This window comes from Scyliorhinus canicula, chromosome 6 (genome assembly GCF_902713615.1).
Source record: "Scyliorhinus canicula chromosome 6, sScyCan1.1, whole genome shotgun sequence".
Lineage (NCBI taxonomy): Eukaryota > Metazoa > Chordata > Chondrichthyes > Carcharhiniformes > Scyliorhinidae > Scyliorhinus > Scyliorhinus canicula.
Genome location: NC_052151.1, coordinates 95,115,423 through 95,142,635, shown reverse-complemented (window position 1 = coordinate 95,142,635; position 27,213 = coordinate 95,115,423). Strand labels below are relative to the sequence as shown.

Genomic DNA, 27,213 nt, shown 5'->3' with positions numbered 1-27,213 from the left:
GTCACTTGGCCAGCATTTACTTGCTCTTTATTTTTCATCAATGTCAGCTTTTTGGGAATAGATAATTTCCAAGATATGGGAGTTGAGGGACATTTCCCAGCACTTCACCATGAATCACAACTGAAAGCGTTGGAATTGATACACTTGATGGGAGTTATTAGAAGATTTTCATCTTCTGGAGTGCAGAACAATTCCCATACTCCTATGGACTTCGGTGAATGCGATAAATACTGTTGTAATTCTCCTTCAGATTGCGCAAACAGTATTGGTACAATGACACCCTCCTGCTTGACATCTGTTTTGCTGGAGAGAGGGTCTGTGATGGAACCAATGCATAACACTTGCTAATTGTCAAGTAGAGAACGCTTGTTGTTTGAGAACTCAACTGGGCATCCATGTCGCAGACAGTTCAATTTGATCTTGAATGTTAGCACAGTTTCTGCCTGGTAACAAATTCCAGATCCTTTCAACTCTTGCTGCTTATCTCTTTCTTGATAAAATATACTTTAGAACTTGTTCATGTCTTCAATAATACATTCACATTTAACATTAAAAGTAACTTATAATCCCTTTTATCCAAAAATAAGCCCATGAAGTATTCATTTCAGTACTTTATATGCTAAGTTAGGCGAGTTCCAGTTAACTCATCAGAGTTTAGACAGCAATCTTTTCTGTCTGAATTATGAAGAAAGGTTGAGCTTAATTTAGACAGCACCTTATTATGCCTCATGAGGCATCCGAAAGCAAATCATATTTAATTAAATTTTCTGGGTCAATCGCTATGGCTAAGTGCAGCAACCAATTTCATCACCGCAAAATCAAACAAACAGTAAATTGGCTGGATGGCCAGTTAATCTACTTTTGATGCTCCTTGAGGAAATAATCATGGCTTTGACATTAGGAGAACTTGCTGCTCCCTTTCAGATAGTGTCATGGGACTTTAAACATCCACCTGAACGAACAGAACAGGCAGATGTAGTTTTGGTTTAATGTCTCATTCAAAGAATGCCACCTCCAATATAGAGCACTCCCTCAGTGCTGCATTGAAGTGTCAGCATAAATTATATGCTCAGTCCTTCATTGCAGCTTGATCCTACAAGGTTTGGACTTGGACATGAAAGTACTGGAACAAGTTCACACAATTAAGCTAAACCATTCTCCCTTTTAAAAGTAGAAATATAATAAATAACCATTTTGTAGCACACAACTATTCCCGTACTTTTGAATCAAAGCAGTCCTATTATCCCCGGTGAAGAGCTCTTGTAATTTGAGTCTGTGCTGCATTTCCCTTGCAGTATGAGCACCAAACTTTAATCACCATTCTCCAAATGTCCCAGACTGGCTCTGCATCACGCTATTGCACGACACGTTAAAACTGCAGAGTGAGCATCAGCCATAATTGTTGGTCTGGTTATTGCTGTCAATGCAATCTGTAAACAACAGTATGTAGCCATGGTAATCGTACCAAAAATGAGATGCAAACAACTGATTGAACTGGTTCTGCCTGAAATAGCCAGAGCATATAATATGTTCTATGCTGTGATCTCAGTGAGATTGGAAAAAGGCTGGCATGGACGGTATCTATGCAGGAGAATGTGTCATATCATGGCATATTTTAAGGATACTTTTATTGCTTTTAAAAGATAGCTTGTGTCATCTGATAAAAGGAATTCTATTTTAATCATCTCCAGTCCCTAGGCCAAATGCCCAGTACTGTGGCACTACCTGGATCAGTGGGGCTCCAACAACTCTCGAAGCTCAAGATAATTCAGAACAAAGCAACCCACTTGATTGCACCCCTTCCACAAACATTCACCTCCACCACTGACACACAGTAGTAATAATAAGTACCATCCACACGGTGCACTGCAGGAACTCACCAAGGCTCCTTGTACAGCACCAAACCCACGGCCGCTGCCATCTAGAACGACAAGGGCAGCAGAAACATGGGAACACCACCACCTGGAAGTTCCCGTCCAAGTCACTCTTCATCCTGACTTGGAAATATATTGCCGTTCCTTCACTGTCGCTGAGTCTAAATCCTGGAACTTCCTCTCTAACAGCACAGTGGGTGTACCTACACTGTAGGGCCTGCAGCGGTTCAAGAAGTCAACTCACCACCACCTTCTTAAGAGCAGTTAGGGATGGGCAACAAATGTTGGCCTATCCGGCGAAGCCCACATCCCAAAAAATGAATTTTAAAAATCAGTGAACTGCGATTTATTTAAATACCAGGGGGGTGGGATTCTCCGTCCCGTCGCATCCCTTTTCTGGGGCGGTGCGCCCCTGCCAGCAGTGGGATCCTCTGACCTGGCAGCCTGTCAATGGAGTTTCCCGTTGTGGGCACCACCGTGCAGTCTGGAAATCCATGGGCAAGAGTGGCTGCCGGCCCAGCGGAGGATCCCACCGACCAAGAATCCAGCCCTAGGTCTTTGGTTGAGTCCAATAAACTACAGTCGCCAGGTTTGTAATTTTAAAACATAAGTAACCCTGGGCAGTACATTAGCACAAGTGGATAGCACTGTGGCTTCACAGTGCCAGGGTCCCAGGTTTGATTCCCCGCTGGGTCACTGTCTGTACGGAGTCTGCGCATTCTCCCCGTGTGTGCGTTGGTTTCCTCCGGGTGCTCCGGTTTCCTCCCATAGTCCAAAGACATGCAGGTTAGGTGGAGTGGCCATGATAAATTGCCCGTAGTGACCAAAAAGGGGAGGAGGAGGGGTTATTGGGTTACATGGATAGGGTGGAAGTGAGGGCTTAAGTAGGTTGGTGCAGACTCGATGGACCGAATGGCCTCCTTCTGCACTGTATGTTCTGTGTTCTATTATGAACAGTATCTTTAATTAAACAGACAGAAAATGTAACTGAAAACCTGCTACCCATTACCCAACCACCCTACCTTTCTAACTTGCCCCACTCTTTTTTTAAATATATATATATATATATACACAGCCAAACCATATAGAAGAGAAAGGGAAAGAGACTATCAAAAAAATAAAAGGATTGGGATCTTTGATTAACAGGGATGAATTCAAGTCAATATCTTTCTAAAGTTCAGGCATTCGGTTTGGTACTTCCTTTCTTCCAGGCTTGATATGATCTTCTCAGGCAAGGCTGTCTACCTTCCATGCAGACTGAGCATCATTTCAGATTCACAGGAAAGGGTATGCGAGACATTCACTGCTTTTGAAACAATAAATCAGTTATTTTACTTCAACCCTGAAGAGCAACAAACTGCTGATTTTGATGCACTTAAAAGATCTTCAGCTTCCACCTGCAGACAGCAGAGAGATAAAACTCCATTCACCACTGATGTCTGATAACTTCTGGAAGGTTCCCTCAGAGACATCACCCAGCAGGAACCAATTACTGACTGTTGCTGGGCAGAACACTGTTCCTAGCCAACCAATTGGTTTCCAATTAACTAATCAAACTGATTCACTCCAAAACCGGTTCCTCCCATCTACTTGGTGCTGAAGAGCCCCAAACACACAGTCAAAAATACATTATCCTGGCAGCAGGCTGTGTCTTCTGCTTTGTTCTCTCTCTTTTAAGACACATCCCAATTATTGACACATGGATCAAAACAATAAAATACAAGAAATGGGAACAAAGGAAATTGATAGGAAGGACTTTTAAAAGTTGTTTTTTTAAGTTAAGCTACTATATTTTGATTTAGTCCAATGGTGCTCCTCAGCTGCTGGTCCAGTTGACGACTCTTTGGCATCAAGGTTGCCAGTCCTGTGGTTATTTGCTGTGTTCATTATCCATATTGTTTATACATATATATTATTAAATTTTGGTAACCTTTCCTCTTATGATTATACGATTTTAGATGTTTTCTATCTTATTATCTTGGTCACACAAACTTTGTCTTCCCTTCTAATAATCTGAACATTTTTTCCCTCACTTTTAAACCCCCACTACCACTGCATGCCCACTATATGTAGAAGTGCAGTTAGCAATAAATAAATAACCATGACAGGTTAAGATTAGATTTGAAAAATTTAATAGGTAGACCTTTTAAAATTGACATTGGTGCGATTTTTGGGCCCATTCTCCGCAGGTGCAAACCCTGTTATGGCCGCTAAGTCTTGCGAGACCTTGGTTTGAAATCTCTTTTTCTCTCTCTCTCTCTCCCTTCGTGCCCCCCGCCCTAATCAACAACGCTATCAGGTTCACGCCCAGTGAGGGCATGAACCTGATTGCTTTGAAATTGACTCAATAAAATTTCCTTAGATGGCTTAATGCCATTGTTTCCGGGATCGTCAAATGTAACCCCCCCAAGCTGGCATGACATCACATCATCGATAATCATGGCAGCAATGGGGGACAGGGCCAAGTTGACAGTGCCCGGGCAGGGTCTCTTCCGGAACTCCATTTGGGGGGAGGGGTGATATGATGGTGGGGGGGATGATTCCAGCGATGATGGGGGTGGGAATGATTGCCTTGATGTTGGGGAGGGGGTGCAATGGTGCCTCAATGCTGTTGATGATAGGGGGTGGAGGGATGAACCAAACATTGTGATGAAGTGGGGGGGCGGTGCGGGTGGAGGGGAAGTTGCGTATCTGTCTCCTTGGGTTGGGAGTGACCCCCTTACCTGCCATGGGTCCGGATGTGTGTGTGTGTATGTGTCTGTGTGGTATGGGGGGGCACTTTACTTGGACTTTAAAAATGTTGCCCTGATTTGTCTGGAGTGGGCTTGCTGGCACTATTAAGCCCCCCCTACCAGAATGAGGGCACAAAAAATGCCCCTTGCCTTTTTGATTCTGGAGTGAAAACCTGGCTCTGTTTCTGGGGAGAACAAAGAGCTAATATAGCATAGGAACTGGCCCTTCGGCTCTCCAAACTTGTACCATTGGTCATGATACCACCCTTGGGCAAATCACTCAGCACTTCCTAGTTCCAAATCCCTCTACACCCATCCTATCCATGGATTTATCGAGATACCTTTTGAACGCCATTAATATATCTGCTTCCACAAGCTCCACTGGCAGCGTGTTCCAGACAGTCACCACCCTCTTGTGTAGAAAAACCTTCCTCGCATATCTCCTCTAAACTTTGCCCCACGACCTTAAACCTATGCCCCCTGGTGACTGACTCCTCCACCCTGGAAAAGAGTGCCTGCCCATCCACTCTATCCATGCCCCTCAAAATCTTGTAGACTTCTATCAGGTCACCCCTCAACCTCCGTCGTTCTAATGAAAACAGTCAGAGTCTATTCTGTTTGTCTGCATAGCTAACACTCTCCAGACCAGGCAACATCCTGGTAAACCTCCTCTTCACCCTCTCCAAAGCCTCCACATCCTTCTGGTAGTGTGGTGACCAGAATTGAGCGCAATATTCCAAGTGCGGCCTTAACAACGTTCTATACAACTGCAGCATGACTTGCCAGTTTTTATACTCAATGCCCTGTTCAATGAAGGCAAGCATTCCATATGTTTTCTTGACTAACTTGTCCACTTGTGTTGCCTGCACGCCCAGATCTCTCTGACTTTCTATATTCCTAAGAGTTTTGCCGTTCACTGTATATTTCCCCTCTATGTTAGACCTACCAAAACGCATTACCTCAAATTTGTCTGAATTAAACTCCATTTGCCATTTCTCCACCCTAGTCTCCAACCTATCTATGTCCTGCTGTATCCTCTGACAGTCCTCAACACTATCTGCCACTTTACCAACCTTGGTGTCATCCACAAACTTACTGATCAGACCAGCTACATTTTACTCCAAATCGTTTACGTATACTACAAACAACAAAGGCCCCAGCACAGATCACTGTGGAGCAACACTAGTCACAACTTTCCATTCAGAAAAACGCCTGCTACCCTTTGCCTTCTGTGACCGAGCCAGCTCTGTATCCATCTTACCACCTCACCTCTGATCCCGTGAATTCACCTTTTGTACCAGTCTGTCATGAAGCACCTTGTCAGAGACTTTACTGAAGTCCATGCAAACAACATCCACCACCCTCCCCTCATCAATCATTTTTGTCACCTCAAAATACTCGTTTAAGTTCGTGAGGCACATCCTTCCCTTCACAAAACCATGCCGTCTATCGCTAATGAATCCATTTGTTTGCAAATGGGTATAAATGCTATCCCTGAGACTTTTCTCCAATAATTTACCTACTACCGCTGTGAGGCTCACCAGCCTTTAGTTTCCTGGATTATCCCTGCTATTCATTCACTAATACAACATTCACTATTCTCCAGTCCTCTGGGATCTCACCTGTAGCCATTGAGGATACAAAGATGTCAGTCATGGTAACAAGCTGGTTTTCAGCAAGAATCTGACGCTGCCAGTTTTAAGGAAATTCCACCATGCCCTATTATAAACAAGGTTGTTTGGGGAATTTAACTAAATCTTTCAACATTTTCCTTTGTAAGCCAGGTGCATACGGTATTTGAGAGCATTTTTTGCAACAATTGAGAATGTGCGCGTCCTTAATTGTAAGGGGATTTATATTGACTTTCAATCAGATATTGCCTTTCATACAAAAAGTTCTCAAAGCATCTTGCTTGGGTTTAATAGCATTGTGTGGGTGCGTGACTGGGCTAGTGATCCAAAGGCCGAGGCCAACTATCTGTAAATATTAATTAAATCCCACATTAGGCTTGGCAGTTTAAATTTTGTTGATTAAATTGGCAGTATCATCTATGGTGACCATGAAACTTGGTCAATACTTCCACCTTGAATACTTTGTAGCCGGGAATGTTTAGTTACTATTCATAAAAACCCAGTTAGTTCACTGAAACCCTTTGGGGAAGGAAATCTTCCGCCACTCTTACTAGTCTGTCCTCCAGACTCAGCTCATTCTGAACTGCTGAACAAATGGCCGAACAAACCATCAGTTTCAAGGGCAGATGATGGGTAATAAATGATAATCTTGCCAATGACACATGAAAAAAATTAAAAGAAACACAATTAGTTACCTTTTGAAGTTGGTAATAAATTAATGGAAGTCAACCTTTTGGATCAGGAGACAAGTGGTATTTATACAGTACCTTATCATGTTGCATCCATTGAAATATCTTAAAGTTCAAGTACTGTTATATGAATTTGTGTACTAGGTATTTTGTGCACAGAAGGGTCCTGTGTACAATGAAAAAAAACACATTGCCATTGACTTTACAGGAGCCACCATTGATCACATAACAACCATGCATCTTTTTTCTTTTGGAAGTTCATCTGTTCCAGCCTCTAGCATTGTTTCTCAGGCTCTGGTGGCCTGGGAAAGAAATAGACATTGAGCTGGGACTGAACTTTAATCTTGCCCTCTTATTTTCTTTTCAGGCTTCACCTAGGTTCTGTTTTGCATTTCAGTTATTATTGAAGTTGTCATCAGAAACTATTTTGCCCCAATGCATATTGCACATTCTGCTGTGCAATAGTAACTCACTGTGGATTCATCATCAAACCATACTTTTCCACTGCTCCCTGACATTTCTACCCAACACACTGAACTGGCTTAAAAGCAAAGCGCAGAAAGAAAATCACGTCTGCCAGATCTGTGGACAGGAAAACAAGAGTTACCTTTTCGAGTTAAATGTGACTCTTTAGAACTGAAGAGAGGTAGAAATGCAATGTCTTCAGTTCTAAAGAACACTCGTATTGAACTCAAAATGTCAGCCCTGCATCTCTCAGCATAGATTGTCAAACCTGCGGAGTTTTTCCAGCACCTTCTATTGTTATTTCTGATCCCCAGCACCCACAATATTTAGCTTTTGTTTTCCGCCTCACTGAATGTTGTGTCTCACTCCTTTTCTCACTGACTCTTTGTCATTCCTCTTCCTTGAGGAATTGTTGCGCGCACTAATGTTGTTGCTGTCCAATCTGCAGCAGAACATTCGTATGCTAGTTCAGCTTATCGAGAGGAAGAGTTGTTCTATGGGCAATCTGAATACAGTGGAGTAACTCACTTTGGGAATAGAAAACCTCCATTTGACTCGCAAGCAGTGGGTGGGCATTCCTGTATCTGGAAAATGTTCAATTTGCTATAAGTGAGCAGTTCTGGTTCATAAATCGATGCATATATTTCAGTATGCTGAATTTTATATCTTGATGGAATAAAATTAATTCCAGGGTTATTCCAGTTTTTAAATTTCATAATTATGATATACTTAATCATAAATAACATTTTTTATTAGGTGAAATTTGTAGACTGTCCATGGATGTTTGTTTATGAAAAGTAGATGAATAGAAGTGTAACTTTTAATGCCATTGCTGAGGAGTTCAGTTTTGCTGATCACGTTGGTTATTTTGAGAGATTTAGGTATCTGTTCCCTTCAATTCAAGCCTTCGGCTCCAATAATTTGTACGTTTTAAACAACTTTACATTCTACATTGAATGCTTTTCAGTGGAATTGGTCGAAACTGGCCTTGGGCCTCGGGAGGTAGCAGTATCTTGGCTGAATTTGGCACCTTGCACCTCGAGTTCATGCATTTAAGTCAACTGTCTGGAAATCCAGTGTTTGCAGAAAAGGTCAGTTACGACATGGTACCGTTTTCTATTTGTTTCCAAAATAATGGATAAATATGCTGAATGATTAGCATTTAAGTAGTCCAGAACTCCTCCAAATGTTGAATCCTTTCAAACTGCTCTTCCTAAGAAAGCATATTGGAAGATTTTTATATGCTAACTTCTCCACCATGCATGACAAATGATGACTGCTGAAACACCTTCTCTTGATCGATGGACCATGTAGCTAAGCCTCCCGAAGCTCTCCACATTATGGTGTAATTACTGCAATCTCGGTGACTTTCCCTCCGTTCTACCAGCTCTGAACTCCATTGTGAAGGAGCCTCACGCTTCACTCATTACACGATCATTGTGGCACAACCAAAGTTGGGAATTGGAGAATTGTGCACAGTGAATTGGACCACAACATTTGCTTATGCTTTTACTCAAAACTATTCTTTGAAACACCCAAGCAGACAAATCATGCTTTTTTTTAACCTCAGATACTTTTGTTTCACACATTGAGAATTTTCTGATTTGATGTAAAACTAAAATATTTATTTAATTTTTACAGTGCCTGAGGGAGTGAAGAGACATGTTGAGCTGTAATCGGAGCAGATAGAATATTTGAAACCTAATTAAATATAAATTAGGTTTTGCAGCAGAAACTGTTTTTTTTTGGTTTAGTTTTAAAGTTTAATCCATTTTTATTGTGAGTAGGCATTTCTATCAGTTTAGAAATTCCAAATGCAGTAATTCTGTTTTGACAGATGATGAACATTCGAAAAGTTTTGAATCGTTTGGATAAACCACAAGGACTGTATCCAAATTACTTGAACCCCAACAGTGGTCAGTGGGGTCAACGTAAGTAAATTCCTCAGAAAACTACTTTTGCTTTCAAACACATGGATGTGCAAGGGCCTTGCCTAACTCTTCTCATATAAGTATTCAGTAAGAATGCTTTTTCTCATAAGCTGTATTTTATTCTATTGAGAAATCTGAGAATAGTTATTTTTCATCATTTAAATACATTCTTTCGGTTGCCAGAGATGTTTCTGAAATTCTCAGTCACAAAATTGATTGTATTTCCCACATGTTACACCCATCGGGTATGTGTTGGTCAGCTGCTGCTTCATTCAGGTAAAATAAAAGCAAAATAGTGCAGGTATTGGAAATCTGAAACAAAAAAGCGAAAATGCTGGAAAAACTCAGTGGGCGGAATTCTCCGCAGGGGGCCGAATTCGTGAAGGCCGTCGTGAACTCGGCCGAGGTTCAAGACGGCCTCGGAGCCCGCTCCCCGCACCTAATTCACCCACACCCAGGGGGCTAGGAGCGGGCCTCCGTCTTTCTCGGCAGCGACCTCGCCACAGCGAGAATGTGAAGCCATCCGCGCATGCGCGGGTTACCGGTTCCAACCCGCGCATGCGCGGATGACATCACCGCGCAGACGGCACGAACCCGTGCATGCGCGGTGGCTGTCTTTCTCCTCAGCCGCCCGGCAAGACGTGGCTGCTTGATCTTGCCAGGCCGCGGAGGGGAAAGAGTGCGTCCGTTTTGGACGCTGGCCCGTCGATCGGTGGGAACCGATCGCGGGCCTGTCCCCTCCCGAGCACAGTCGTGGTGCTCCCGTCCCAATCGGGCCCCTAGATGCCCCAAACGGGCATCTGCCGCCCGTTTCACGAATGCAGCGACCAGGTATGTTTGCCGCCATCGTGAAACGGGCATGAAGGGCCGACCGCTCGGCCCATCGGTCTCGGAGAACCGCTGTTCGGCGTGAATAACGGCGAGCGGCGATTTTCCCGGGCGGGGGGGGGGGGGGGAGAGAATCGCGGGGGGCATAAAAATGTCGGGGGGGCCCTCCCGCGATTCTCCCAGGCCACGTGGGGAGTGGAGAATCACGCCCAGTATGTCTGGCAGCATCTTTGGATAGAGAAACAAGAGGTGACATTTCAAGTCCAATCTATGATCAGAAAGCCCATCACATCTCTGCCTCTCTTCGGTTCCAAATAGACATCAGCTTGGACTTGAACTTTAACTCTTGTCTCTCTCTCCACAGATGCTAACTGACCTGCTGAGTTTTTCTAGCACCTCCTGTTTTGTTTTATTTCAAGTGATGTTGTTTCGGACAATAATTAGGCAGCAGGGTAGCATGGTGGTTAGCATAAATGCTTCACAGCTCCAGGGTCCCAGGTTCGATTCCCGGCTGGGTCACTGTCGGTGCGGAGTCTGCACGTCCTCCCCCTGTGTGCGTGGGTTTCCTCCGGGTGCTCCGGTTTCCTCTCACAGTCCAAAGATGTGCGGGTTAGGTGGATTGGCCATGCTAAATTGCCCGTAGTGTCCTAATAAAAGTAAGGTTAAGAGGGGGGTTGTTTGGGTTACGGGTATAGGGTGGATACGTGGGTTTGGGTAGGGTGATCATGGCTCGGCACAACATTGAGGGCCGAAGGGCCTGTTCTGTGCTGTACTGTTCTATGTTCTATGTTCTATAATGTTCTTGAGCTAGATATGGTTGCTGATGGTATCTGATGCTCTTACCCAGGCTCAAGGAATTTTAGATCTTCCAATTTATACTTTTTATAGTGATGATTGGCATGGATTGGAGTTTATGTTGGCTCCCAGAATTGATTTCCAATGCTGTGCATCTAGCTTAGGTTATCCAGCCTATCTTTGTATTTATTCAAAACACTGGAAGGTGATCTTGGCAAGAATCAATCAATACCACATGAAGCAACATGGTCATGTTACTCACTGGTGGACATGGAAAAACAAATACCTAAGAATGGAGAGAGCATACCAAGTAAGTCATTGTTACCAATCTCGTTGAGGCACAAAAGTGCTGGCACGTCATGTTTCATATTGTTTCAAAGTCTGGATGGCCAAGAAGCTGCTGTTATCATACAAGCTTCTTTAATCTCTTACCTTTAGCTTCAAATCCTGAAGCAATCTCTCACTCCAGCACAAATTGTAAACCTTTTAAGACTGAGGTGAGGAGAAATTTCCTCACCCAGAGAGTGGTGAATCTGTGGAATTAGCTACCACAAAAATTAATTGAGACGAAAATGTTGTGTAATTTCAAGAAGAAATTAGATATAGCTCTTGGGGCTAAAGGGATCAAGGGGTATGGGGGGGAGAAGGCGGGATCAGGGTATTGAATTCGATGGTCAGCCCTGATCATAATGAATGACGGAACAGGCTCAATAGGCCGAATGGTCACCACCTTCTATTTTCTATGTGTGTTTCAATCAGTTAATTAGACTATTAGCATCAGGGCATTCTTCCTTCCAAAGAGCATTGATAGTTATCTCAGGTTATTAACGATCTTGGATTATTGCATAGCCCCAGTGAAAGCCAGGGGTAGATCCAACCAAGAAGCAACCTCATCTCAGAAGATATCCCAGTTCTTTGCTCTGGGTAACAGTAGTTCTCAAAAGCATCCATCCAGCAACAACGAAGGCATGCTAACTTTCACATAGTGCCTTTAGGATAGTAAAATATTACAAAGGAGATTTTGGGGAGACGGTCATCCAGCATAAAGTAGTCAGGATAGTGAGCCATGAGTGAAAATGTTCTACTTTGATAGAATATACACATGTTGAAAAAGAATGGTAAATTGCCTACCTTTTCTGAAATCTTTCTAATTTGACTGTCTTGCATTTTCAGTATGCAAGGCTTGCACTTAGTCATGCTCTTTCTTGCTCTCTCTGATCCTTACTCTTTCTCTCTCTCCCTGCTTTTCCTGCCTCTACACTGAGGCTTCTATTTACTTTGCATGTGTAATGAGAACTCCGTCCAGCTGATGTTGCTTTCCATTCAAAAGAGCTGAAGTGTCACCAGGAGGAATTTTTGCAGAAAGTGAAAGCTGTTGATTTCATGAGAAAACCATGGTCATAACTTCTGAATTCCCCAATGTCGGATTGGGGGGGGGATACCCCAAAGATACATTGGGGAATCCCTCCGAATGTCACGTATGGGTTTGCACGGCAGTTCCCAGAAGAGCAAATTCTTCCCTGCAGTGGGAACAGTCCAAAAATGTGATTTCCATCACAAATTTTGAATGGTTCTGAGTTGCATCATAGTTACTCAGAAAAAAGTTAAAAGAATTAAAACCTCTCATTTCTGGATAACTACTGTAAGGGGAGTGACTGAACCTCCCACGGCACTCAAGCCTCCATGCACCCCCCCCCCCCCCCCCCCCCCCCCCCCCCCCGAGCTTCAGGGTCCCCCATTTCTGTTCCCAGACTACCCACAGAAACCCCCAACCCGCGAATCCTATCTACTTTCCTTAGACTCTTAGCTTCTCCCTGGTGCGTCAAGGACTTCTACGTTTCAGTGGGACCTTTAACTTGCCTGGTTTATGCCAGGTAGTGCCAGACTAGCTGTGGAGATGGGCAGTTTTGGACAAAGCTGTGGAGAGTGAAAAGGCTTTTGGAAGTGAGTTCTGATCTGGCAATTCTTGTGTTTTTTGGACCACAGTTTTCTTTCCCAATAGGATAGGGAAAAAAAGATTAATATTTTTAAAGCAGAGCATTCTTGCCTGAAAGCAAGGGAGAGGCTGAAACAACCCATTAAAGCAACCATTTGAAGACATTCGACCAGCGTCGAAAGAGATTCTAACAAGAATTATAATCTGTTCTGTACTTCAAGTATTACTAGATGCCCTGCTGATTTTTAAGCTGGATTGAGAGTTATATGTTTACTTCATTGTTATTTAATGGGAAATTGAGGCGTAGCGTTAAGGGGTAATTGTAAGCTGTTTCTTTTTCGGGTGGGAAGTTAATCATAGAATCCCTACAGTGCAGAAGGAGGCCATTTGGCCCATCACGTCTGCACCTAACCTCCGAAAGAGCACTGTACCAGGTCCACACCTCATCCATCCCACCCCACACAGTAATCTAACCTGCCCATCGCTGGACACTTAAGGGCCAATTTAGCATGGCGAATCCACCTAACCTGCACGTCCTTTCACTGTGGGAGGAAACAAGAACACTTGGAGGGAACCCACGCAGACATGGGGACAATGTGCAAACTCCACAGTGACAATCACCCAATCAGGAATTGAACCCAGGTCCCTTCACTCTGAGGCAGAAGTGCTAACCAGTGTGTCATCGTGCTGCCCCAGAAGTGGGTCTAGGACAACTCATCGCCGCCGACTCAGCGCCAGCCCAACTCATCGCCAGCCCAACTCATCGCCAGCCCACAATAATAATAAAAACAAATACATAACAAGTAAGTGGGTAGCATGGTGGTTAGCATAAATGCTTCACAGCTCCAGGGTCCCAGGTTCGATTCCCGGCTGGGTCACTGTCTGTGCGGAGTCTGCACGTCCTCCCCGTGTGTGCTTGGGTTTCCTCCGGGTGCTCCGGTTTCCTCCCACAGTCCAAAGATGTGCGGGTTAGGTGGATTGGCCATGCTAAATTGCCCGTAGTGTCCTAAAAAGTAAGGTTAAGGGGGGGGTTGTTGGGTTACGGGTATAGGGTGGATACGTGGGTTTGAGTAGGGTGATCATTGCTCGGCACAACATTGAGGGCCGAAGGGCCTGTTCTGTGCTGTACTGTTCTATGTTCTATGTAAGTAATTACCGACTAACTAGATCCACAAATTACTCAATTACCAACGCAACGCCTCTTCATACATAACAAGTAATTACCGACTAACTAGATCCACAAGTTACTCAATTACCAACACACCTATTTGTCAACAAATAAATCTGCTCCTCCACATAACAAGTAATAACCGAACTAGATCCACAAATGACCTTCAGGACAGGATATTCAATTTTATTTCTTGCAATTTTAAACCCTTTACTTCAATTTTAATTCTTCCAATTTTAAACCCTTTACTTCAATTTTAATTCTTCCAATTTTAAACCCTTTACAATGGAGCATTCAAAGAAATCATGGGCAATGTCACCCCCCATGCTGCCCCACACGGGCACTACCTCACAGCTCCAAGTGAGGACACTCTGCTATGGTGTCCCTGTGGCCCCCTCTTCAGGCCCCACCAAGCCCCCTTCCAGCACTCCCTCCCTTCCATGATCCCCACCCATCAGCCTTCACCCCCCACCCCCAACCTCCCAGAGGCCCTTACTTACCTGCCCTGCACACATCCACCCTTCAAAGCCCCCTCCATCATCCTTTCATGGGCATGGCCCTCACAGGCCCTGACTTTTGGCAGTGCCACCCAGGCACCTTGGCAGTACCGATGCCAACTGGGCAGTGGCAAGGTGCCCATGTTCCAGAGGTAGGGCCAGAGAGCCACCCTGCACTATCCCTGACCATCCAGGGGTCTCCAAAGGCCCAGAAGACCTCCTCGGTGTTGATCCACCTGGTCCATGTTCTTGTGGGCCAGCACTAATCGGCGCCCAGCTGCAGCCTGCCTGGGAAGGCCTGAGAATCAATGGAGGTCGGTGGGTCGGGAGGTCTTAAGACCTAACATTTGGTCCTGCCCTTTTTGCACGGAGTACCAAATCTGAGGCCTTGCGGGACTTGGGTGCATCCCGCGAAGCGCAGAGGCTACCCGGAAGCCCGCAAGAGGGCTCTTCCAGGATTCTCCGGCCACGTTGTGCTCTTGCTCAGGTGCAACAAGGCCAGAATCGTGCCTAGAATTCCTTGTTTAATTTCTACTCCATCTTAATACATTCTCAGGATGTCTCTGATGGCTTCACAACAAATTAATTATCTTTGGAGCATAGTCACTGCTGTTACTTTTGCTGGACATTAAGGCAGTCAGTTGCACACAGCAGAGTCCCATAAGCAAAGAATACGATGAATGATCAGCTAAGCTCTGTTTTGTTTTGGCTGTGTTAACGATCAGGGAATATTACTCAGTGCGATATGAGAACACCCTTTGTTGACTAGTGCCCTGGCATATTTTGTGTACATCTGATACTGCTTCATTCAAAAGATTGCACCTCCAACAATATGAAGAAATGTACTCGACACACAACAGTGATCACATAAGGAATGATAATACTTGGGAGTTATTAACAGGCAATGATCTCAAGAGCTTCAACTACTAGCCCTAATCACCATGGGTCCTGAGGTTATCTAAGCCTATTATTCAGATTAGTAAATGCTTGTTACTCTGTACACAGTTTTGCTCCACATGTTTTGAAATGTGTTTTTACTATTTCTGAATTTTGAAAGGATTTGCAGCTGAACTACTTGTATCTGTGTATCATTGTTCCACAAAAGGAACGTTGAGTGAAAAATTGCTTTGAAATCCTGCCTTTCTGTAGGCATTGCAAAATGAAATGTCAGTATTGATTTTGGCATATCTCAGTCATTTGTGGTCTATTTTGAGATTGAATAACATTTAAAATCAATAAAAATGATTCCACAGCAGTGATGGGAGTGCAATAATGGAAGCAGGTGTCCCTTATCTGAAAACTTACACCATGTCCATCTCTTGCCTTTTATCATTTTAATTTCTTTTTGTAACTCCCTTCAATATTTGAACCTGTCTCAGTGCCCTGTCATTTTGCTGCTCCTTCCCTTATTGATGCAGTGCTTTTGTGGTTGTTTGCTCTCCCTGGTGCAATGACCCAGCAACCTTCTCCACTATCTAATCCGACAAAAGCGGAGGTGGAGAAGACCATTGTACTGGAAAATGAAGACACTATTGAGAGGGAGAAAGCTGACCAAGGCAGAAATCTGCTTCCGAGCACACTATTGAGTTAAAAAACAATGTAAGGGAACACAATGAAGATAGAAATATTTATATAGAATTTTAATCACAGAAATAGGCCCAATAGGTCCAAAGACAGAGTGAAGTCATCCCACTCAATCTCCAAAGCATGGTGAGAATGTAGAACTCGTTGGAACAGGAAGTCATTGAAGCCAATATAGTATAGATCCACTTAAGGGAATTAGACCAGTATATATAAAAGAAAAGGCAATAGATGTTTGATAGATTTGGATGAGGAAAGATGAAAGAAAGCTCAAGTGGAACATAAACATGGACATGAACTTGTTGGGCTGTGCCTTTGCCATATATCCACGATAGTCATTTACATATAATAAAATATTTTTGGCACATAATAAAACAATTTTGGCACACAAGTGCCAGGCAATGTCCATCTCCAACAAGAAACAACCTTGCCATCTCAAGGGCTGCATGTGGCGTAGTGGTTAGCACTGGGACTACGACACTGAGGTCCTGGGTTCGAAACCCGGCCCTAGGTGACTGTGTGGGGTTTGCACTTTCTCCTCATGTCTGCGTGGGTTTCACCCCCACAATCCAAAGATGTGTAGGTTAAGTGTATTGTCCATGCTAAATTGCCCCTTAATTGGAAAAAATTAATTGGGTACTCTAAATTTAAAGAAAACAAATCTTGCCATCTCCCCACGGCATTCAATGCCATTACTGAATTCTCACATAATCAACAGCCTGAGCAAGTCAGAGGCAGGGAATGCTGTGGTGATTAACTCAACATCGGATTTCCCAAAGCCTGACCACCATCTGCAAGGCACCAGTCAGGACAGCACGGTAGCACAGTGGTTGGCACTAGTGCTTCACAGCGCCAGGGTCCCAGGTTCAATTCCGGTTTGGGTCACTGCCTGTGCGGAATCTGTACGTTCTCCCCTTTTCTGCTTGATTTCCTTCGGGTGCTCCGGTTTCCTCCCACAAGTCCCAACGATGTGCAGGTTAGGTAATTTGGACATTCTGAATTCCCCCTTTGTGTACCTGAACAGGCGTCGGAATGTGGTGACTAGGGGATTTTCACAGTAACTTCATTGCAGTGTTAATGTAAGCCTACTTGTGACAATAAAGATGATTATTATTATAAAGGAATGTGATGAAATATTCTCCATTTTTCAAGATGGGTGCAGATCCAATAACACTTGATAACATTGTTCCCAGAACACAGCCTACATGATCGGCATCACATCCACCACCTTAAACATTCACTCAATCCACTACAGGCGCACAGCGGCAGCACTGTGTACTTTATGCAAGATTCACTGCAGAAACTTACCAATGCTCCTTCAGCAGTGCCTGCCTAACCTGTGACCTCAACCACCTGTCAGGATAAGGGTAGCAGATGCATGGAAAGATCCACCATCTGCAAAATCCCTCCCAAGCCACATTGTTTCTTCACTATGTGAGAACAAAAACTTACAACTTCCTTCTTAGCAACACTGTCACTGTACCTCCAGACAGACTTCTGAGTTTAAGATAGCAACTCGGTACCAGCTTCTTAATTATGTGCGAACAACATATGCTGGCCTAGCCAGTGATACCCAAATCCCACAAACGAATAAAGAAAACATGGCTTTACACTCACTTTACTACATTTTATCTTACCAATAAATTATTCAATTCTTTTCTCCCTCATGTTCCTAGCTGTTCCTTAAATACAACCATGCTCTCCCCCCCCCCCATAACCGACCTTGGATGTCGGCTAGATCATAAGACATATGAGCAAAATTAGACCATTCTACCCATCGAGTCTGCTCTGACATTCAATCATCACTGATAGTTTCTCATCCCCATTCTTCTCCCAATAACCCGGGCAGCACGGTAGCACAGTGGTTCGCACAGTTGCTTCACAGCTCCAGGGTCCCAGGTTCGATTCCCGGCTTGGGTCACTCTGTGCGGAGTCTGCACATCCTCCCCATGTGTGCGTGGGTTTCCTCTGGGTGCTCCGGTTTCCTTCCACGGTCCAAAGATGTGCACGTTAGGTGAATTGGCCATGATAAATTGTCCTTCGTGTCCAAAAAGGTTAGGTGGGGTTACTGGGATAGGGTGAAGGCGTGGGCTTAAGTAGGGTGCCCTTTCCAAGGACTGGTGCAGACTCTTGATGAGCCAAAGGACCTCCTTCTGCACTGTAAGTTCTATGATTCTGTGAAACCCCTTGATTCCCCTATTAATCAAGAAACCATCTATCTGTCTTAAAGTCACTGTGATTTGGTCTCCACAGCCTTCTGCGGCAAAGAGTTCACCGATTCACCACCCTGGCTGAAGAAATTTCTCTTCATCTCAATTTTAGAACCAGAACAAAGAAAAGTACAGCACAGGAACAGGCCCTTCGGTCCTCCAAGCCCGTGCCAACCATGCTGCCCGACTAAACTACAATCTTCTACACTTTAAGGGTCCCTATCCCTCTATTCCCATCCTATTCGTGTATTTTTCAAGATGCTTCTTAAATGTCACTATCGTTCCTGCTTCCACCACCTCCTCCGGCAGTGAGTTCCGGGCACCCACTACCCTCTGTGTAAAAAGAAAACTTGCCTCGTACATCTCCTCTAAACCTTGCCCCTCGCATATTAAACCTATGCCCCCTAGTAATTGACCCCTCTACCCTGGGGAAAAGCCTCTGACTATCCACTCTGTCGATGCCCCTCATAATTTTGTAGACCTCTATCAGGTTGCCCCTCAACCTCCGTTGTTCCAGTGATAACAAACCGAGTTTATTCAACCGCTCCTCATAGCTAATGCTCTCCATACCATCCAACATCCTGGTGAATCTCTTCTGCACCCTCTCTAAAGCCTCCACATCCTCTGGTAGTGTGGCGACCAGAATTGAACACTATACTCCATGTGTGGCCTAACTAAGGTTCTATACAGCTGCAACATGACTTGCCAATTCTCATAGTCAATGCCTCGGCCAATGAAGGCAAGCAAGCATGCCGTATGCTTTCTTGATTACCTTCTCCACCTGTGTTGCCCCTTTCAGTGACCTGTGGACCTGTACACCTGGATCTCTCTAACTGTCAATACTCTTGAGGGTTCTACCATTCACTGTACATTCCCTACCTGCATTAGACCTTCCAAAATGCATTACCTCACATTTTTCCGGATTAAACTCCATCTGCCATCTCTCCGCTCCAAGTCTCCAAACGATCTAAATCCTGCTATATCCTCTGATAGTCCTCATCGCTATCCGCAATTCCATCAACCTTTGTTGCATCTGCAAACTTACTAATCAGACCAGTTACATTTTCCTCCAAATCATTTATATATACTATGAACAGCAAAGGTCCCAGCACTGATCCCTGTGGACACAACTAGTCACAGCCCTCCTATTAGAAAAGCACCCTTCCATTGCTACTCTCTTCCTTCTATGACCTAGCCAGTTCTGTATCCACCTTTGCCAGCTCACCCCTGATCCCGTGTAACTTCACCTTTTGTACCAGCCTGTCATGAGGGACCTTGTCAAAGGCCTTACTGAAGTCCATATAGACAACATCCACTGCCCTACCTGCATCAATCATCTTTGTGACCTCTTAGAAAAACTCTTATCAAGTTAGTGAGGCACGACCTCCCCTTCACAAAACCATGCTGCCTCTCACTAATACGTCCATTTGCTTCCGAATGGGAGTAGATCCTGTCTCGAAGAATTCTCTCTAGTAATTTCCCTACCACTGACGTAAGGTTCACCGGCCTGTAGTTCCCAATTTAAAGGATTGTCCCTCCAGTGTGAAGCTGTGCCCTCAAGTTCTAGTTTTTCCTACTACTGGAAATATCTTCTCCATGAACACTCGGTATTCTGTAAGTTTCAATAAGATCCCCCTCATCCTTCTAAACTCCAATGAGCACAGACCCAGGGTTCTCAACCACTCCTCATATGACATGCTCTTCATTCCAGGAATCATTCTTGTGAACCTCCTCTGGACCCTTTCCAAGGCCAGCACTTCCTTCCTTGGATACGGGGCCCAAAACTACTCAGAATAATCCAAATGAAGCCTTATACAGAGCCTTATACAGCCTCAAAAAATCCCTGCTCTTGTATTCTCACCATCTCGACATGAATGCGAACATTGCATTTACCTTCCTAATTGCCGACTGAATCTGTACGTTAACCTTAAGAGAATCTTGAACTAGGACTCCCAAGTCCCTTTGTGCTTCTGATTTCCTAAGCCATTTCCCATTTAGAAAATAGTCTATACCTCCATTCCTCCTTCCACACACTCTTCCACATTATATTCCATCTGCCACTTCTTTGCCCACTCTCCTAGCCTGCCCAAGTCCTTCTGCAGCCCTCCTGCTTTCACAATACTACCTGTCCCTCTGCATATATTTGTATCATAGGAAAACCTAGCAAAACCGTGCCGTCAGTTCCTTCTTCCAGATCGTTAATATATGTTGTGAAAAGTTGTGGTCCCAACACCGACCCCGAGGCAAACCACTAGTCACCGGCTGCATTCTGAAAAAAAGATTCCTTTATCCCCACTTTCTGCCTGTCAACCAATCCTCTATCCGTGCCGGTATCTTGCCCTTAACCCCTGGGCTCTTAACTTATTTTACAGCTTCCTATATGGCAGCTTGTCAAAGGCGTTCTAGATTTCTAACTAAGGTTCTCCTTTGCTTATCTTCCTTGTTAGCTCCTCAAAGAACTCAAACAGATTTGTCAGACATGACCTCACCTTGATGAAGCCATGCTGACTCAGTCCTATTTTGTCATGCAATTCCAAGTGCTCCACAATCTCATCTTTAATAATGGACTCTAAAGTCTTACCAATGACCAAAGTCAGGCTAATTGACCTATAATTTCCCATCTTCTGCCTCCCTCCCTTCTTAAACAGGTGTGTTACGTTAGCCATTTTCTGGGACCATTCCTGCCTCCAGTGATTCCTGAAAGATCACCACCGATGCCTCCACAGTCTCTTCAGCTATATCCTTTAGAACCCTCGGCTGTAATCCATCTGGTCCCGATGATTTAATCTTTCAGTTTCCCCAGAAACTTCTCCTCCGTGATGGCCACTACGCTCGCCTCTGCCCCTGATTCTCCTGAAGTTCTGGTATCCCACTGGTGCCTTCCACCGTGAAGACTGGTGCAAAGTAACTATTCCGTTGCTCAGCCATTTCTTTGTTTCCTATTACTACTTCTCCAGCCTCGTTTTCCAGTGGTTCAATGTCTAGGGGCTGGTTTAGCACAGTGTGCTAAACAGCTGGCTTGTAATGCAGAACAAGACCAGCCTCCCCGAACAGGCGCCGGAATGTGGTGACTATGGGCTTTTCCCAGTAACTTCATTGAAGCCTACTTGTGACAATAAACAATTATTATATTATTATTATATTGTTGCCTCTCTCTTACTTTTCATATATTGGAAAGAAAACTCTTGCTATCTTCTTTTATATTACTAGCTAGCTTACATTCATATTTCATCTTCTCCCCCCTTATTGCTTTTTTAGTTGTCCACTGCTCACTTTTAAAGGCTTCCCAATTCTCTGGCTTCCGACTAATCCTCGCCACTTTGTATACTTTTTCTTTTGCTTTTACCTGTCCTTGACTTCCCTCGTCAGCCATGGCTGCCTCTTACTCCACTTGGCATGTTTCCTACTCGTTGGGATGAATTTCTGTTGTGCCTCCCAAATAACCCCAAAACCTCCAGCCATTGCTGTTCCACTGCCTTCCCTGCTAGGCTCCTCTTCCAATCAACTCTGGCTTCATGTCTTTGTAGCTACCTTTATTCAGCAGCACGGTAGCACAGTGGTTAGCACAGTTGTTTCACAGCGCCAGAGCCCCAGGTTCGATTCCCGGCTTGGGTCACTGTCTGTGTGGAGCCTGCACCTTCTTCACACGGGTGCTCCGGTTTCCTCTCTCAGTCCAAAGATGTGCAGGTTAGGTGGATTGACCATGCTAAATTGCCCTTAGTGTCCAGAAACGTTTGGTGGGGTCACTGGGTTACGGGGATAAGGTGGCGGTGTGGGCTTACATAGGGTGCTTTTTCCAAGGGCAGGTGCAGACTCGATGGGCCGAATGGCCTCCTTCTGCACTGTACATTCTATGATTCTATGAATTGTAATACCATTACATCTGATTCCAGATTCTCCCCCTCAAACCGCAGGGTGAATCCTATCATATTGTGGTCACTGGCCCCTCAGGGTTCATACCATAGAATATATCATAGAATTTACAGTGCAGAAGGAAGCCATTGGATCCAATGAGTCTGCAGTAACCCTTGGAAAGAGCACCCACTTAACCTTTTTGGACACTAAAGATAATTTAGCATGGCCAGTCCACCAAACCCGTCTTTGCACTGTGGGAGGAAACCGGAGCACCCGGAGGAAGCCCACGCAGACACTGGGAGAGCGCAGATAGTGACCCAAGCTGGAATTGAACCTGGGGCCCTGGAGCTAAAAAGCAACAGTGCTAACCACTGTGCTACCATGCCGCCCATCTTAAAGTCCCCGTTCAAGTCTGCTGCATTTTCCATCATCAAATCCAGAATTGCCTAGCAGGCTCTGTCACAAGTTGCTCCAAAAATCTCTTACACATTCAACAAATTCCTTTTCCTGGGATCCGCTACCAACCTATTTTCCCAGTCCACCTGTTTATTGAAGTCCCCCATGATTGGTGTAATATTGCCTTTCTTGTATGCCTTTTCTATCCCCTGATTTATTTTCTGTATCACATCCTGACTACTGCCAGAGGGCCTGTACATAACTACCATCAGGATCTTTTACCTTTGCATTGCCTCAGTTCGACCCATGCAGGTTCTATGCCTTCTGATCCTATATTGCTTCTTGTTATCAATTTAATTTCATTCCTTACTAACAATGCAACCCGGCCCCCTCTACCCATGTCTGTCCTTTCGATAGGACACATATCCTTGGATATTTAGATCCCAACCCTGAGTCCCTTGCAGCCACGTCTCTGTGGTGCCCACAACATCGTACCAGCTAATTTCAATATGCGCAAAAAGTTCATTTACCTTGTTCCATATCCTGCACAGATTTGGGTGCAACGCCCTCAGCCCTCATTGACCACCTCCCTTCTCATATTTATGCCTGTGTTTGCTCTGCCTGCCACCTTCTATACTCTCTGTTCTATCACGTGTTCTAGAAACTATACTAAACTCTCCTGAGCACTTGGCCCTTTCACTAGTTTAAAGTCCTCATCATCAACCTTCACGTCTATCTTCTACTTTAACTTTGATTTTCTAATTCTCCATACAATTGAACCTTCTCCCTCACTATTTAATTTAAAGTCCTAACTACAGCCCTAGTTATGCGATTCACCAGGACTCTGGTCCCAGCATGATTCAGATGAAGACCATCCCATCGGAACAGGTCCCCTCTTCCCCAGTACTGGTGCCAATGTCCCAAGAATTAAAACCCATTTCTCCCACACCAACCTTTGAGCCACACATTTACCTCCTTAATCTTATTGACGCAGTGCCAATTAGCTCATGACTCTGGTAATAATACAGAGATTATTACCTTTTTGGCTCTTAGCTGTTCATACTGCTTAGCAGAACCTCTGTCCTTCTTCTCCCTATGACGTTGGTACCTATGTGACTACGACAACTGGATCTTTACCCTCCCACTCCAGGTTCCTCAGCAGCCCAGATGAGATATCCCGAACCTGAGCACCAGGCAGGCAGGTTTAGCAAGGAGATGGTTCAGCATAGGGCTACAGAGCTGGCTTTCAAAGCAGACCAAGGCAGGCCAGCAGCACTGTTCGATTCCCGTACCAGCCTCCCCGAACAGGTGCCGGAATGTGACGACTAGGGGCTTTTCACAGTAGCTTCATTGAAGCCTACTCGTGACAATAAGTGATTTTCATTTCATTTTCAACTCAACCTCTGGGATTCTCAATCCTGGGGCGCAATTCTCCCCTACCTGGCGGGGCGGGGGGGGGGGGGGGGTCCCGGCGTAGCGGAGTGGCGCCAGCTACTCCGGCGTCGGGCCTCCCCAAAGGTGCGGAATTCTCCCCGCGCTGGAGTGGTTTCCGCTCCGCCGGCCAGTGCCAAAATTGACGCCAACGGCCTTTGGCGCTACGCCTCCCGGCGTCGGGGATGGCCGAAAGGCCTTCGCCGGTCCGTGCATGCGCCGGTGCGTCAGCGGCTGCTGATGTCACCACTGGCACAAGTGCGGTGGAGGGGGTCTCTCCCGCCTCTGCCATGGTGGAGACCGTGGCGGCGGCGGAAGAGAAAGAGTGCCCCCACGGCACTGGCCCGCCCGCCGATTGGTGAGCCCCGATCGCGGGCCAGGCCACCGTGGGGGCACCCCCCGGGGTCCGATTGCCCCGCGACCCCCCCCCCAGGACCCCGGGGGCCTGCTCGCGCCGCCAATCCCGCCAGCACAGAGGTGGTTTAAACCACGTTGGCAAGATTGGCCTGTCAGCGGCGGGACTTGGGCCCATCGCGGGCCGGAGAATCGCCGCGGGGGGCACGCCCATCGGCGCGGGGGACACACCAATCAGCGGGGCGTGATTCCCGCTCCTGCCAATTCCCGGGTGGCGGAGAATTCCGGCCACGGCGGGGGTGGGATTTACGCCGGCCTCGGGCGATTCCCCGACCCTGCGGTGGGGTCGGAGAATTCCTCCCCTGGTCACAGAGAACAGTGTCAATGCCCCAAACTATACTATCCCCAATTATGGCAACATTTCTTTCAGCTCAGTTGACTGGATGGCTAGTTCGTGATGCGGAGCAACGCCAATGCAGGTTCAATTCCCGTACCGCTGAGGTTATTCATGAAGGCCCTACCTTCTCAACCTTGCCCCTCGCCTGACGTGCGGTGACCTTCTGGTTAAATCAGCACCAGTTAGCTCTATCCTCTTAAAGGGGAAAGCAGCCTATGGTCATCGGGATCCATAGCGACTTACACATTCACAGCCATGGTAATCTCTTCAATTACTGATTGTGGTGACAAGTTGCACTTTCTCACCACTCTAAATGAAGCATTTTTTTCATACTTTGCTGGGTTTGTTAGTGAGTATCTTACATTCCTGAGCTCTATTTTTTGGATTACCCTGCAACATTTTTGACACCTTTTAACTGGAAAAAAAAGTCAGGAAGGTAATTGTAATGAAAAGAAAGGCATGTTACTGAAACCAAAACCGAAAGCCGAGCATGAGCAAGGAGAAAAATAAGCATTTATAGATCCATTTAATTGCAACCATATGGTTTATGCAAAGCAAGCTTGCTTCTTTCTGATGTTGAGGTGTAGGAGGTGCAAGAGCTTGAATTGACTCTGAAGCAATGCAAAATGAGACTGCCTGGTAAGTCTGCTGGGCACAGTCTGCTTCCTAAGTACAAGATTAAATGCAGTATTCACTTCCACCATTGGTGATTTAGGCCAAAACATGTCAACATTCAAGAATTGATTAAATGAGTGGGTGAATGAAAGGGAGTTGGCGATAATAGCGGAATTGTGGGTAGATGTGATTGAAACTATTTGCTTGGAAGGTGCAAAGCATCAATGTTCTGTTGCGCCAAATAGCCCGTTTTCATGTTGGAACTTTTATGGATTTCTAGTGTTAGTCAAACTCAGAACTTGGCAGGCTGCTCTGGAATTTGAATCTAGTTCTATCACCTGCAGACCTTGGTTTGGGATTTGTGGTTACTTCTAGCTGTGTGAACTCGGATGATGTGAGCACCTCTGTCCAAACAGCGCTCGAGTCCAAGCACATTTAGTTTTCAATGCTACTGAGAACTTATGGGCGCGATTTTCCGGGAAAGTTTCTAAGTGTGCTACTGAGTGGGAATTGTTGGGAGTTTCCTAGTGCTCAGCCAGCAAGGCCGGTAACGCTATTCAACGTTAATTGGTCCACTTAATGGGGCCTCACGGGCATCCCGCCCTGAATGCCAGCTCACCAACTAATTTGCCGGGATCGCGCTTCACAGTACCCCCTCTCCCCACCCCCTCCCCGCTAACAAGGTCGAGCTGCACTTGCTCAGCCAACCACAGCCAGCTCACAACAATGGCCCAGGATTTGGGGATGCTGACCTGGGGAGGCTCCTGAGTGTGGGGGAGGCCAAGAGGGATGTCCTGTTCCCCCGAGGGTCCCGGAGAGCCACATGACAGCCAATGCTGCCTGGAATGAGGTGGCCGCAACAGTCAGCTCGGGCAGTGTGACCAGGAGGATTGGCCTCCAATTTCGGACGGTCAACGACCTGCACCGGGCAACACGAGTGGGTAGACCAACATCCTACACCCCACCCCCCAAGGGAGCACCCCCCCAGGTGACCCTTCTATCACCCTCGCACTTCAGCCCTCCCTCCACCTACCCCTTGAACCCTCCCTCCACATCCCCCACCCCCCAACTGTGAACCACGTGTGTGGCTAACAATACCCTCTCTGTGTGCCCTCAGGAAAAGCGCGCTCATAATCGGCAGAAGGGAGCCCAGACTGGCGATGAGGTACTGGACTTGGGAATCCTCACCTCCTTCGAGGAGCGGTACCTGGAGGTAACTAGTGTGGCCAAGGACAGGGCGGTCACCAACGCCAAGGCTGGTGGATGCCGCAGAGGTGAGGAATCACCAGGCTCCACCCAGAGGAACTGTCAAACATGAATAATGATTGCCTTACTGACTGACCCATTGCTCCCACTGACCAAATGTCCATTCTCCAATAGCCAACAGTGCCGGCCCATCCTGGGCGGCACTCTCTCCTGATCCCAAGAACACCTCGGAAGAGAGCTCCGAGGATGCAACTGTTAAAGTCAAAATGCAGCTGATATCCCCGCCATCCACCGACACAGATACCCACACCTCTGTGAGAAATGTTACTGGACAGGATTCTGGTTCACAATCTGGTGAGCACCGCACTGCTGCTGATGTACATCTGGTGGATGCAGGAACTCCCAGGTGAGACAGCAGTCGGAGGGCTGCTGGATCCCTGGGCCCAGCTGGGTTCCAGCCTGATGCTGAGCTTGAGGAACAGAGTTACCCGGAGCTGATGGAGATTCTAGGGAACAGCCAGGACATTCCAAGGAGATGTCCAGCAGATCTATGGTCGATTGGAGGAGTCACAGAAGCAATGAGTGGCACCGAGGCCAACATTGCTAGGGCGGCAGCATTATT

General features: G+C 45.8%; 1 protein-coding gene across 1 annotated transcript in view; it reads left to right on the top strand.

The window, feature by feature from the left end:
* man1a1 (mannosidase, alpha, class 1A, member 1) overlaps positions 1-27,213 on the top strand; it is a 557,208-nt gene that overhangs the window by 475,952 nt on the left and 54,043 nt on the right. The window contains exons 6-7 of the mRNA XM_038799696.1: positions 8,359-8,482; positions 9,229-9,322. Coding sequence (XP_038655624.1) covers positions 8,359-8,482; positions 9,229-9,322 — 218 coding nt within the window. The remainder of the gene's footprint in view (positions 1-8,358; positions 8,483-9,228; positions 9,323-27,213) is intronic.